We start from the raw sequence: 13,732 nt of genomic DNA on the forward strand, positions 1-13,732 counted from the left end.
GGACCAGACAGTTAGAGTTGGAGGCCAGAATGACTGATCTTGACAGTAGAACAGCTTTTGACGAAAAGTAGGATCAAGGAGCCCTTGTAAATTGAAGGTAATGAAAATCAGAAAGAAGTCAAGAGAGAGTTAGATAGAGCTCTTAAGGAGGTATGGGGAGAAGGCAGGAACAGGGTACTGATTGAGAATGATCAGCCATGATCACATTGAATGGTGGTGCTGGCTCGAAGGGCCGAATGGCCTACTCCTGCACCTATTGTCTGTTGTCTATTGTCTAAGTCACTCCACTAGCCAGAGCCGTAACTCTGCACAGAGGAAGAGGATTGTAACCTTCGCTAAGGTAATGTATTTTTTTCACTCCATTGTTTCATTAATGGCTTTGCTTCAAGCAAAAATGTCAGAAATGTGGTATATTGCCAATAACATGCACATGTCTTGTGAAAGCAATCTGCACCCACACTGCAAGACCTTAACTTGATCAGATGTTGGCAACTCATATTTGCAATATATAAACACTAACCAACGACAATTCCCAACGTGAGTTTAATTGCTCCCTCGATAATTAGCAGCATTTCCACAGCTAAATCCCAATGTTTCCAACCTGAATAAATCTATACTTCTATGATGTTAATGGTGGGGATGGAAGCAGTCACCAATGATCAGAAACTTAACAATATCAATTCATAAAGACTGAAGCTTCACAGTAGTTAGAATCTGGGGTCAATGGCTAAGTTTTTGCAGTAAGTGACTCCTGAAAGTTGCCTACCACCTCATTTTTAAAACATGGAGCCACTACCTCTTAGAAGTCCCAAGGAGCACCACTAGCTCTAATATCCCTTCCGAATCATTCACTGATTTATATTTATTGAAATTATCTTTTTTAATTCTGATTGGGTCATACTTCTAAAACATCTTGTCTAGAAAATGGTATGGGGCTACCTTCACATAGACTACAACAGTCCAAAGTGATCAACAATGCAGCATCTTAAATAGGAAACTGCAGTGAATACTGACCTGTCAGCCACACCCGCATTGCACATTGGATTATTGGTAAGGCACAGTCAGTAGGTCTACAGATGACATTAAAATAAGTGGTATCGTAGACAGTGAAGATGATTGCATTCTGGGAAGACAAATCAGGGTAGGGCCTTCACAGTGAACTGCAGAGCTCTGGGGAGTCAGATAGAGATCTCGAAGAGATCAGTCAAGATGCTTGACTAATCTTCTGGAATTTTTTGAGGATGTAACTAGGAAAATGGACAGGGGAGAGACGGTGGATGTAGTGTACCTTGACTTTCAGAAAGCCTTCGACAAGGTCCCACATAGGAGATTAGTGGGCAAAATTAGAGCACATGGTATTGGGGGTAGGGTACTCACATGGATAGAAAATTGGTTGGCAGACAGACAGCAAAGAGTGGGGATAAATGGGTCCCTTTCAGAATGGCAGGCAGTGACTAGTGGGGTACCACAAGGCTCGGTGCTGGGACTGCAGCTATTTACAATATACATTAACGACTTGGATGAAGGGATTAAAAGTAACATTAGCAAATTTTTTACCACCTCTCAGAAGCCTCCAGATTCTTCCTGACAGAATGACACATCATGCTCCAAACGCAGCCTAACCAAAAGTTTTATAAACTTGCAACATGACGTCCTGACTCTTATATTCAATGCTTACAATTTAACAGTTTAGAACAATGAATTCTCCAATTTTAGCTACAACCCCCTGCCCCTCTTTCCCGTACCACACCCTCTCCCCTGTGCTCTCTGTATATGCAACTACTTCTTCCCTCCCCCTTCACACACATTCCTTCCATCAGCTTTACAATTCACCAGGCTTTGTCCTGCCCCTCTTCTCTCCCAGCTTTCTCCCCCCACCAGTCTGAAGAGTCCCAACTCGAAACCACATCTATCCGTGTTCTCCAGAGATTATGCCTGACCCGCTGAATTACTCCAGCACTTCATGTCTTTTTTTGTACATGAGTATTTGCAGTTTCTTGTTTCTATCTTGTACTCAATGCCCTGACTGATAAAGGCAAGCATACCATAACCCTTCTTTACCAACCTATCTACTTGGGTAGCTACTTTCTGGGGGCAATGGGTTTGACTTCACGATCTGCCTGTACATCAGTGCCGTTAAGGGTCCTGCCATTAAATGTATACTTATGCAATACTGCCTAGTTACTCATTTTAATGCCAAACCACCAGGTATCTACTGCACATCCTACCATTGTGAGACAGCTAGCAAAATGGAAGTTAAATCTAAAAATGTCTTTAGGATTACTGATGAGAAGAAATTTGGAGACAGAACGTTTATAAAATGTTCTCCATATGCAACACCTGGAGTTGGAAAGGCAAAGACTGGAAATCACTTCCATTCTTGTCATGAAAAACAGTATCAATGGTGATTGCTCAGAGGTTGGCTTTATCAGCAGAGATGGAGCAAAAGGATAGCAACAACAAACAATAGAAGCACGATAAAGCCTGTGTCTTGTTTAAAGACTGCGTTGTCATTCCGTAAAAAATATTGCAGCACACAATTGATACAGCAGAGCACACCAATGAACAGATGGTAACCGAGTTTCCAATTTAAAGCAATTGGCAAATATCATTGGGCTGTACACTAAATGTATACATACTAGTTATAAAGTGACCAAAAGTGCTTCCACTTTTCACAACATTAGGAAATGGCATCTTACCTCTCTGTTTTGGAAAAACTTCCAAAGGATGCTGAAATAAATCAGACATATTAAAATCAGCAAAGGTAAATAAATAAATAGTGAATTGAAGTAGAAACTTTAGAGATGCGAAACATTTTCAATACCTTCATGATAGGTCTAGCCTTCTTTTCAAATAAACCAGATGGAAAGAGGTACCTAATGGATCTCTGGAATAAAAATGATAAATAAGTCAATGCCTTTAACAACAAAATCTGTGTGAAATTATTAGTCATTTTTTGCTTGAACTGATAAATGAAGCACCTTTTTCCTGAGGGTAGAGATTTTACTATTTAGGAGTTGATTGATGTGTTCAGGGTCAACATAACAATATTACATGTTCAATACATCTTAAGTTTTTACACCTTAAAGAAATAATAAAGATACAAGGAGAATGGGTAATAACCACAAAAAATTTTTTTTGGAAACAATCACTTGGCAATGCATTGGTAGCCACAAGTAATATTATATTCCAATATAACTTGCTTTCAGAAGAATAAAAATTAGCAGTTAAAAATTATGGCAAATATTGCTTATTTATGCATAATATTTATGCAACACGAGGCACCCTATAATGAATGGAACATACACTGGAGCTGCACAGAATTTACAGTAAGATGTGTCAAGAAGCCACGGATTCTGAGAAACTGGACTATTTTCATTGATGCAAGAAAAATTAAGAGATTTAATGGGCTTTTATAATTAAGGAATGTCTTAGAAACAAAAAATAAAATTTTATTTCCTGTGGTTGGAGAAACTGTGACAAGGACAACAATTTAAAATTGTCAAGAGTCAGGAGTGGCGAGATAAATTTATTTCAACAGAATTGTCAGAGCATAAAATGCTTTTCCACAGATAATGGCCAAGGCAGACACCATAATGATTTGTAAGGGTAGCGCAGACAAAAAAAAATTGAAGTAGACAATGATATTATGCTAAGGAGAATGTAAAGCAGTGGATATTTTTGGTTACTTCAGCAGTTAGAGGCCCAAATGACAACCATCTGTACAGTAAATGTGAATGTATGGTTCACTGATTAGTTATTTATGTAATGATTCATATGATATGGAACTGGTCTGTCATTGTACAATTTACAAACACAAGCCATTGTCACAAATTAAAAGGATACAAGGTCGCTCCAGATATAAGGAAATAAACTAGTATTGCGTTGGCAGGGTGCTTCGCATTTTGATTGGTCTGTTCAGATTCTACCGCTTCATTTAATTAAGCTTAGCATTGTAACAATTTACAAATGTTTGTGCATTTTTGAAAGGGACAAACGATAAAAGCATCAAAAAAGGGGGAAAAACAAAATCTAACCTGTATCCCCTTGTCTAGTCCCTTCACACCCACATCTGGGACGCCTTTCTGCATTCCACCACCTGGACAACTTCCTTGCCCCCCCCCCCCCACCCCCCCACTGCCTCGTTTATTAGTGCATACTGGTAGCATAGGTGGCGAGAGCAGGTATTGAGCAAGGTAGTTCTGGGACACCAGAACTAACTGTTGAGCCATCCCGAGCTGTCATGGACCTAACTCAATGAAACACCAGGGAAGAGAGGTGCCCACTCAATAACTCCACTAAGATACTGGCATCTACATACCTATTTTTTGTTATCCCATAGTTTAACTGTGTAACGGCATTTTAGATTCTCACGTGGCAATGGGTTTCTTGGTTAAACATTTAGCTTGTGTACTTGTTAACATGTAGATAGCTTATTACTGAATATGAAGTTAGTTATTGTCCTACAACATAAGTGTGTATAGGTAGTTTAGACACTACTTTGGCATTGGTTTTCTTGGCTGAGCTCTTATCCTGGTGTATTAGCACGTACATTGTCTTAACAGTAATTCGACGACCAGTCTTTGTACTCGCCCCCCCCCCCCACCCCCCAAGCAACTCCCTCTTTAAGAACGCGTTAATTACAAATTTACAAACACAAGCCACAGTCACAAATTAAATAGAAAAATTATAAGGTAGCTCCAAGATACAATAAAAGAAACTCACATAGCTTGGCAGGGTGCTTCACACTTTGTTTGATCTGTTATAATTCTTGTTTTATTTATTTTGACTTAGTATTGTGACAATTTACAAATATTTCGGCATTCTTAAAAAGAGAAAGGATACAATCATCATAAAAGAGTGTAATTTTGGTTTTCAAAAAACACAAACAGGACTGTCGTGGTAAGCCCATTTTTTCAGCCACTGGCCTTTTCTCACTGAACTTATCTTTTCACACCTTGACTCTATCCTGTCTCCCTTTGTCCAGTTCTTCTCACCTACACCTGGGACACCTTGCATGCACTCCTAGACAGTTTTCCATTCCCTGGCCCAGGCTGCCTCATTTTCACTATGGACATCCACTCTTTATACATGTCCATCCCCCTCTTCAGAAGTGTCTTAAAGCCTTCTGCTTCTTTCTGCAATTAAAATCCAACCAGTTTCCCTCCACCAACACACAGCTAGCAGAACTTGTTCTTACCCTGTACAACTTAATCAATTCTGCTCATAATCGCATGGGCTCCAGCTGCGTCTGAATTTTAATTGTCTCTCTGAAACAGTCCTTGTTCTAAATCTTCTCTGATACTGCTCCTTGCGTCTTTCTCCCCGATTCGATATCTATGACTCCTTTGATACTGCTACCTGGACCTGTGCATAACTCGGCAATTTTGTCATCTATGTTATTAACTTACATCCCACTCTTAAATTCACTTGGACCATTTCTGACACTTCTCTTCCTTCTTCGGGTTTTTCTCTTTGATCTCAGGTGACAAATTACATACTGGCAATTACTATAAACCCACCGACTCCCACAGCTATCCACATTTCACCTCTTCCCATCATCTTTAATCATTGCTATGCATAAGATCGTCTGTGGGCAGGCATACAAATTTAAAAATTGAAGCTATTTCTCCGTTCTCATTAATACAACATGCAATGTAGAAGAGGACGTTTTTGTTGCAATACACTGCTGCATAAATTTATTCTGATAATTACCAACAGAATTACTTCTATTAACATGAGAAACATGTGATATGTACTTTGAATAGGCCATCATACACTTTTGATCTACTCACTCAGTTTTACACTAGCCACACAATACCTTTTCTTTGGATTGGGGTCACCTACCTTCATTAGAAAGGTAAATGAAGGCAAGTGATTTTTTTCATTAAACGCTCTTGACAATCAATTAATGATCAGAGACATATAATGACAGAAGAATAGGGCATAGGGTGGCATGGTGGCGCAGCGGTAGAGTTGCTGCCTTACAGCGAATGCAGCGCCGGAGACCCGAGTTCGATCCCGACCATGGGTGCTGTCTGTACAGTGTTTGTACGTTCTCCCGATGACCTGTGTGGGTTTTCTCCAAGATCTTCGGTTTCCTCCCACACTCCAATGATGTATAGGTTTGTAGGTTAATTGGCTTGGTAAATGTAAAAATTGTCCTTAGTGTGCGTGCAGGGTAGCATTAATGTGCGGGGATCGTTGTTCGGTGCGGACCCGGTGGGCCGAATAGCCTGTTTCCACGCTGTATCTCTTAAAATTAAAAGGAAAATGCCTCTGTCAGCATAACATTGCGGAATCACCAGGGCAGTCTGTGGGAAGGGTCTTAAGTTTGCACTGTCTAAGGATCTACTTGCCATTTCCAAATGATTTGCTCTCAACTTCTGGAGAGATGCTGGGTCCAAGCGTGAATTCAAATTTCAATTACATGATAACACACTACAAAGGGATTTCTGAAACTCCAAATATGCTGCAAAAAAAGCCCTCAATAAGAAACATAATTTACATATTTGTTTTGCAAAATAAACGATGTTTTTTTAATCTCAAATGTAATATTTTAAAGCAACAAATCTCAAAATCCTCTTGAAATGGAATATTTTTTTCATGAATACCATCTTGGAATTGATAGTCCGCAGCATTAATTTTTTTTGTGTTTGACAATTCACAAATTGGGTCCTTGAGAACAATAGAAAATAAATAAATGGGAAAAAAACGTTACTATTCAGCACTAATCCGATTTTGACTTTATTTCTAAACAGAATTTCTCAAGTTTAATTTAGCTAGCAAAATTCAGGCATCCTGCCAGATCAATAATTCACAAGTAGAGTTTGTTTCACCTGTTCCAGTGACAGAGAATTGAATATGACTATACCATTGACATGGGAAAAGCACCAGGTCATGTTGGCCGTTTCTATCAATTAGTTATCCTGCCTCGGCAGCGAAAATGAAGTTATTTACTTAATCAATGATTCTACCAAGTGTCATTTCTACTGATTCGCTTCTAAATTAATAGCAAGACCAGCTAATGTGCATGTGCTAATTTATTTAAACTGTTCTCAGCAGATTCTTGGAGCTCCATAATCAACATCTGGCTCTTCATGTTAGTTGTCAATTTCACTTAGATACGCTTGTCTTAACAACTTTATTTATTATAAATGAGCAAAAATCATAATACATCAAAAATAATTGTATAATGGCGGAAATAGGCAAAGTAAATCAATTAGAAAAAGCAACACAAATATATTTAAAGTTCAATGGAGTGTTCTATTAAGCATCTTCAGATTCTTCTAATTTTGAAAGTACTGTTTAAAATACCTTCTTCTGCAGCACATTATATTTGATTGAAGGTATCCCACATTAAAACAAGATTTCTGAATTTATTGTTTCAATTTAAAGAGCAGCTATGGACCAGAAGGAATAAACTTATTTTAAATGGGAGCAAATTTGCTACATCAGTCAATAATGTGCCGAGTTACATCAACCTCCAGAGAAGAAACTTTGTGTTACTTTTTAAATCTATTGTGGAACAGTGCCTCATTTGCTAAGGATTTTTAGGTGTGTGATATACTACGGGAATCATGGAGGTAGCAGCCATTAAAACAAATGAAAACCAGCCTTCATAAACTATTTCAAAATGTTAACAACAAGCAGGAATTAGTTTGGAGATTAAATGGAAATAAACAGTACAATCTGCAGAACGTAATCTACTGACCCAAAGGAGGAGGGTGCTCAATAGATATGATTTATAAAGTGACATGACTACAAGATGTTCTCATATATATTGGCCAAATGCAAGGTAATAGGCACACTATCTTACATTTGGTCAATATATAAGAGAATGGCTCATGGTCTTGTCAACCAGTCATCACATTTTTCAACAAAGTTATTTTACACCAAGGTGACACAGATCTGTGTAGGAAATTCAATAAATGGGGGGATTAGTATACTGAGAGTGTCAGCCCCCCACTCCATCCCAACATTAATTTTGAGTGTTGGGTTTTACAAGCTTTATATTATACATCTTTGATATTAACTACTTTGTCTCAAGAAAGATGTATGACGGTCTTCTCAATTAAGATATGCTCCCAAATGGTTCCAACTATTGAAATTATATTTAATCACCTGCTGTTATTTTTGTTCTTAAGAGCATGAAACACAATACATTCTGAGATCAGGGAGGTTCCACTGAAAGATTCTCCAAAGGCAGAGTCTGTCTGCTTGTTGTGAATAAAGAGTTTTTACACCTAAAGCTCCAAACTCCACGTGGCTCAGTCACAGGCATTGTGGAAGCTGGAAACTAGGCTGGCACACATCACATCTGAAACTTTCTGGTAGAAAGCACTCTTTACAAAAGTTACGAGACTTATTTTCCTTCCCAAAAGCTCTATACCTGTAAATAAACTACTTGGTAGTTCATAAATATGTAGGAAGGAACTGCAGATGCTGGTTTAAACCGAAGATAGACACAAAAAGTTGGAGTAACTCAGCGGGACAGGCAGCATCACTGGAGAGAAGGAATGGGTGATGTTTGGAATGAGTGACCATGAGGAATGGGAAACGTCACCCATTTCTTATCTCCAGAGATGCTGCCTGTCCCACTGAGTTACTCCAGCGTTTTGTGTCTATCTTTGGTAGTTCATAAATCTACATGATTGTTGCAGATTTTAAGAGCAAATACAAAAAATGATTACCATGAGATTAAACATTCTAAATCTAAATAATTCAGAGATTCTACCTCTGCTGACATCTGAACAAATGAATTTCATCTACCCAACACCAACCCCAATGTGGGCCATTTGTAATTGGGATTTAGCATGTTGTATTGACCGAAATTCATTCAGGTGCTCGTTTTAAAGATGGAAGATTAAAATATATTCCATCTCTTCTTGCTAATTTCACATATGATGTGGAGTGAACACTCCTTTATCGAGTTCAGGTCTTGCTACTGAATTTCTAAAGCATTGATTAAACAGATCTCATGCTCCTTAGATGTGGCAAGCGTACACACCCAGGTTCAGCCATAGCATTATTACACATGTTGATACATAGAATCAAGAGTGTTTTATTGTTGTATGTGCCAAAACGGAACAATAAAATTCTTAGGATCCATTTAACAATGGCCACTCTCATTTCACCTCTGCCACCTGGACGAACGCATAGGAGTCTGAAAACTGTAACTCCCAGGTTCAGGAGCAGCTTCTTCCCACCAACCATCAGGCTATTGAATGCTATGAACTCCAACTAAATTCCAAACATTAAACTGCCTTGATTGCACTTGGGATTTTATTTAATTTTATTTGGTACTTATGACAATAAAACACTCTTGACTGTTGAATGATATTCCAGATGCTAGAAACTACTGGGGAAATTTAATGAGTCACAGAACAATATCTCAGGAAAGAAGAAATCAGTTTGCATAAATTTCTGTCAGTGCTCAGTTTTCTCAGTGATTAGTATTTCGTACAACTGACAAATACAATTCTGGGAAGAATTCTCAAATTGTATTTCTTGTATATTTCTTGTTGTTTTGTAACTGAATAGTAATAACAGCTGCCTAAGAAATGCCAATAATCAGTATTGCTCAATGTTTTTTTTCCGATGAACCATTGCATAAATTTATATTATCAGCATGAATGGAACAAAAAAAGTAGCAATTTATCAGTGCCACTACTAGCTACAGTCGCTTAAAACATCATTCAATTGATTCTGTTGTTGCTAGTTGCCAAACTGACATTAACTGGATGCGTACGGACACCTGTACTATTTAATTTTCTTCATGGAATCACATTTTCTTTGTATGACTGATTTGTAGCAACAATTATAAATCAACCTCAGGATTAGTTAACCAAGCTAATGTTTGACAAGGCAAAGTATGACACTACAGTCAAGTTTAAATAAAGTTCAGGGTGTTTGTGTGTAGTCCATAGTTTAAATAGAGATTCTGCAAAACTTCTAATGCTCAATGATGTATCAAGTGACCACAGTAGTTCTGACTTGTTCAGAATAGACTTAAAAGCCTTTAATATTCTAAACATAGCACAAAAAGTAAGGAAATTTGTGTTTGGTAGATTATTTCTGTGTTGTAACAATGCTTCTTGGCAATAAATCTTATACCGTTGGAAAGCCTGTTTATTTCCCTTTTAAATGGTGCCACATTTGTAAGGAACATGCATTTGTGGGATGAGCAGCAGAGCTGAGTATATGGGTTGCGCCCATGAAAAATTTGCCAAATCTTTTCTGCCAATGCCAAACAGCTTATTCTGCTGTTGCTATTGACTCTTGTTTTCAGCTTCTGGTACTCCCAGGTGCTGACAAGAATGGGATGCCATCCCACAACAGTGTGTGACCAGGCTGGTGACCAGCATGAGGAGGAGGTGCCAGGCTGTTATGGCTGTGTATGGTTCTTCCACACGCTACTGTGGCTCCTGTTTATTAAATGAATAAATTGTTAAATTGCCAATATGTCTTGTTTCTTCAGACTTCAATCATCCAATCCACCAAACAACACCGAACAAGAGTCAATGGCAGAATAAGCTGTTTGGCATTGGCAGAGATTTGGCAAATTTTTCATGGGCGCAACCCATATACTCAGCTCTGCTGCTCATCCCACAAATGCATGTTCCTTACAAATGTGGCACCATTTAAAAGGGAAATAAACAGGCTTTCCAACGGTATAAGATTTATTGCCAAGAAGCATTGTTACAACACAGAAATAATCTACCAAACACAAATTTCCTTACTTTTTGTGCTATGTTTATATGGCAAGTCCAATATTTAGATGCTGGGTTACCGATTAGATGTTTGCTCCAGATGGTGGTCAATTTCCAAGCTTTCCACAAATGTTTCCTGGAGACCAACTGGTGAACTTGCTCTCACAAGAGTTGATTCTGATTTCAGGGCTTTGGTGATAGCATATCCAGTAAACCCTTGTTATAATGGACCAACTGGGGGAGGGGGGGTGGGGAAAACTGGTGTTTGTATTGTCGACTGCTATAACTAAGCAAGGTATTATCATTATGTGTAGTTAAAATAAAGAACTGCAGATGATGGTTAATACACAAAAGGACACAAAGTACAGGAGTAACTCAGCACATCAAGCAGCATCCCTGGAGAACATGGATAGGTTACATCAGGAATCTGTGGAGTTAATCCAGCACTTTGTGTTGTTTGACCTTAAAACTATGCACCGCTGCCACTAGTCTGCACCAGCAAGCCTATCTTCACCAGCTATTGCAGTTCACGTTTTAGCCCCTGTTGTCAGAGCTTTCTTGGGACCACAGCCAACAGGATGCATTCGGTGGTCGCCTTGTCTGCTATACCGTCACCTCCTCCTCCCCTACAGTCACCAGCATCTTCCAGGGTGGAGTATGTTGGCGACTCTGGGGGAGAAGGAGGCGGCAGCAGTGGAGAGTGGGCGCAGATGAATGAACATAGTGATGGGAGGAGGAGAAGGGGGCAGTAATAGAGGGGATGAAAAGACGCCAAGTGGACAGAGCAACGGGAGAAGAGGAGGCCGCGGCAGTTGAGCAGACAGCGGACAAAGCAATGGCCAACAGGAAGAAGCGGCAGCTGGTGAGAGGGGTGGGAGCCCCACGGTGACCGATCCCATTTTGTCGTTGGCAGCGGCCTGAAGAAAGCGGTTCCCCAGGGGCTACAGCGTGAGCTGCAACAACAGCGGTATCAACCGGACTGTTGGATGGGTGAAGAAGGGCTCGCTGGCACACCTAACGAGCCAGGGAGGCAATGTGAGCCTGGATGGCGTTAGCAGATCTGTCCGCTATAACCAAGATCTGCTATAAAGGGATCCATTAAAACAAGGGTTTAATATAGGGCAGAAATTATCCAGATATCCACTCATTTGGTCTGAGTGTTTGCTCTCTAGTTGCTTCTAAAATAAAATCAAAAACCCCAGGCATGCAATACCGTTTTTATTTCATTTCAAGAGAGAGCTGGATAGAGCTCTTAAGGATAGCGGAGTGAGGGGGTATGGGGAGAAGGCAGGAACGGGGTACTGATTGAGAGTGATCAGCCATGATCGCATTGAATGGCGGTGCTGGCTCGAAGGGCTGAATGGCCTACTCCTGCACCTATTGTCTATTGACATTGCAATCTTCAATTACAATAGACAATAGAAAATAGGTGCAGGAGGAGGCCATTCGGCCCTTCGAGCCAGCATCGCCATTCAATGTGATCATGGCTGATCATTCTCAATCAGTACCCCGTTCCTGCCTTCTCCCCATACCCCCTGACTCCGCTATCCTTAAGAGCTCTATCCAGCACTCTCTTGAATGCATTCAGAGAATTGGCCTCCACTGCCTTCTGAGGCAGAGAATTCCACTTGCCTATAAATGGATTTTTTATTCATAACTAATCTTCTCTTCAAGTAAATTCTTCAAGATATAAATGCAGCCAATGTTTTGACCACATCATATTCCATGGCCACAATTAATTGAATTGTCTTGCTGGAACAACTTTTTCTTAAACTTCAGCACTCATACTGCTCGTCCTTCCAAATCCACTTTATTTACCCTGGTAAAGCTTGTTCCTCTAAATCTCAATTATAATTATACTTCTAATATCTAGATTTTGGCCCTCTTAACAGCAGTAATTTTGCAATAATTGATTTATTCTAGCATCACGACTTTTCGTCCCATGCACCCAACAAAACTTCTCTTCTTCCACCCAATTTATTTCCTGCAGTTTGGTCCATAATTTTGCCCTTTCCGACCAAAAATATGAGGGTATCCAGTGCACATTTAGCTTCCCATCCCCACACTGCCTGCACTATATCAGCTGCCATTAGACTTTAATCCCATCTTCCAAAATAATCCTTAAGGGCCTTGGAGAAGAAACAGATTATTTTAAAATACTAATTAATGCAGAAACCTCAGCAGCTGTAGTGCTAAACAAGGTTATAATCTGATCACTAGCTGCACGTACTTAAGAGTTAGACATAGAGGTAGTAAAGAATGAAAATGTATAATATTGATAATGAAAAGTGGAAGAGACCTTACATCAATATCCCCTTGACTGATTGTTTCTGGATCTTCGCCCATCATGTTAGCTAGATGTCTCTTTCCAATATTGAACTCTTCAATTTGCTGCTTAATAAATTCTTCGGTATAATTCACATGGAATGTAGCAGCCATACTTTTCTTCTGCAAGGGGTTGCTGCTGCAGATGAATCGTACCAGCTGAAATAAAACAAGAAATGCCATTATCTTTTAACTTACTGATTCCGACTGGTGCATTACCTTTCCATACAAATTATTTTGATATCCATTCCAAAGCATGACTCTAAGAAGAATTAACTTGTCAGCTCTCCTTTCACCACATATTGGCAAACTGCAAAGGGTGTATTCAAAATGGCTGCAAACATTCTTAATAAAATGCTGTAGAATACTTTTCATAATTTAACAAGAAAACTTATTATGATCGAATTTATTTCCTTAACAAATTGTGGAGTTGGTCTGAAGGGACCAGAACATTTTGTTATTCATTGGCACTTGTTGTTTTTAACCATCTGCCAGGGACTGATCCCACTGCTTATTCTTCAGTATTTCCCAGCATCCAGAAGTGTTTTCCCAATTAGCCTATTATGAAATTGATTGTGTAATGTTAAAACTTTTTGGGGATTCTTATGCTGAATGAACCCAGCCTACCTTGGTATGAAAATTGTTTAAAACCAACTAATCTGTTAAATCCTGTACACCAAGCATTTCTACAAAAG

General features: G+C 39.3%; 1 protein-coding gene across 2 annotated transcripts in view; it reads right to left on the bottom strand.

The window, feature by feature from the left end:
• mrps9 (mitochondrial ribosomal protein S9) overlaps window positions 1-13,732 on the bottom strand; it is a 179,251-nt gene that overhangs the window by 37,310 nt on the left and 128,209 nt on the right. For both annotated transcript variants that reach the window (XM_078402588.1, XM_078402589.1), the window contains exons 2-4: window positions 13,017-13,196; window positions 2,825-2,887; window positions 2,700-2,730 (exon numbers count right to left, since the gene is read on the bottom strand). In XM_078402588.1, the coding sequence (XP_078258714.1) occupies window positions 2,700-2,730; window positions 2,825-2,887; window positions 13,017-13,196 (274 nt within the window). The remainder of the gene's footprint in view (window positions 1-2,699; window positions 2,731-2,824; window positions 2,888-13,016; window positions 13,197-13,732) is intronic.

The sequence above is a fragment of the Rhinoraja longicauda genome, chromosome 7 (genome assembly GCF_053455715.1).
Source record: "Rhinoraja longicauda isolate Sanriku21f chromosome 7, sRhiLon1.1, whole genome shotgun sequence".
NCBI lineage: Eukaryota > Metazoa > Chordata > Chondrichthyes > Rajiformes > Arhynchobatidae > Rhinoraja > Rhinoraja longicauda.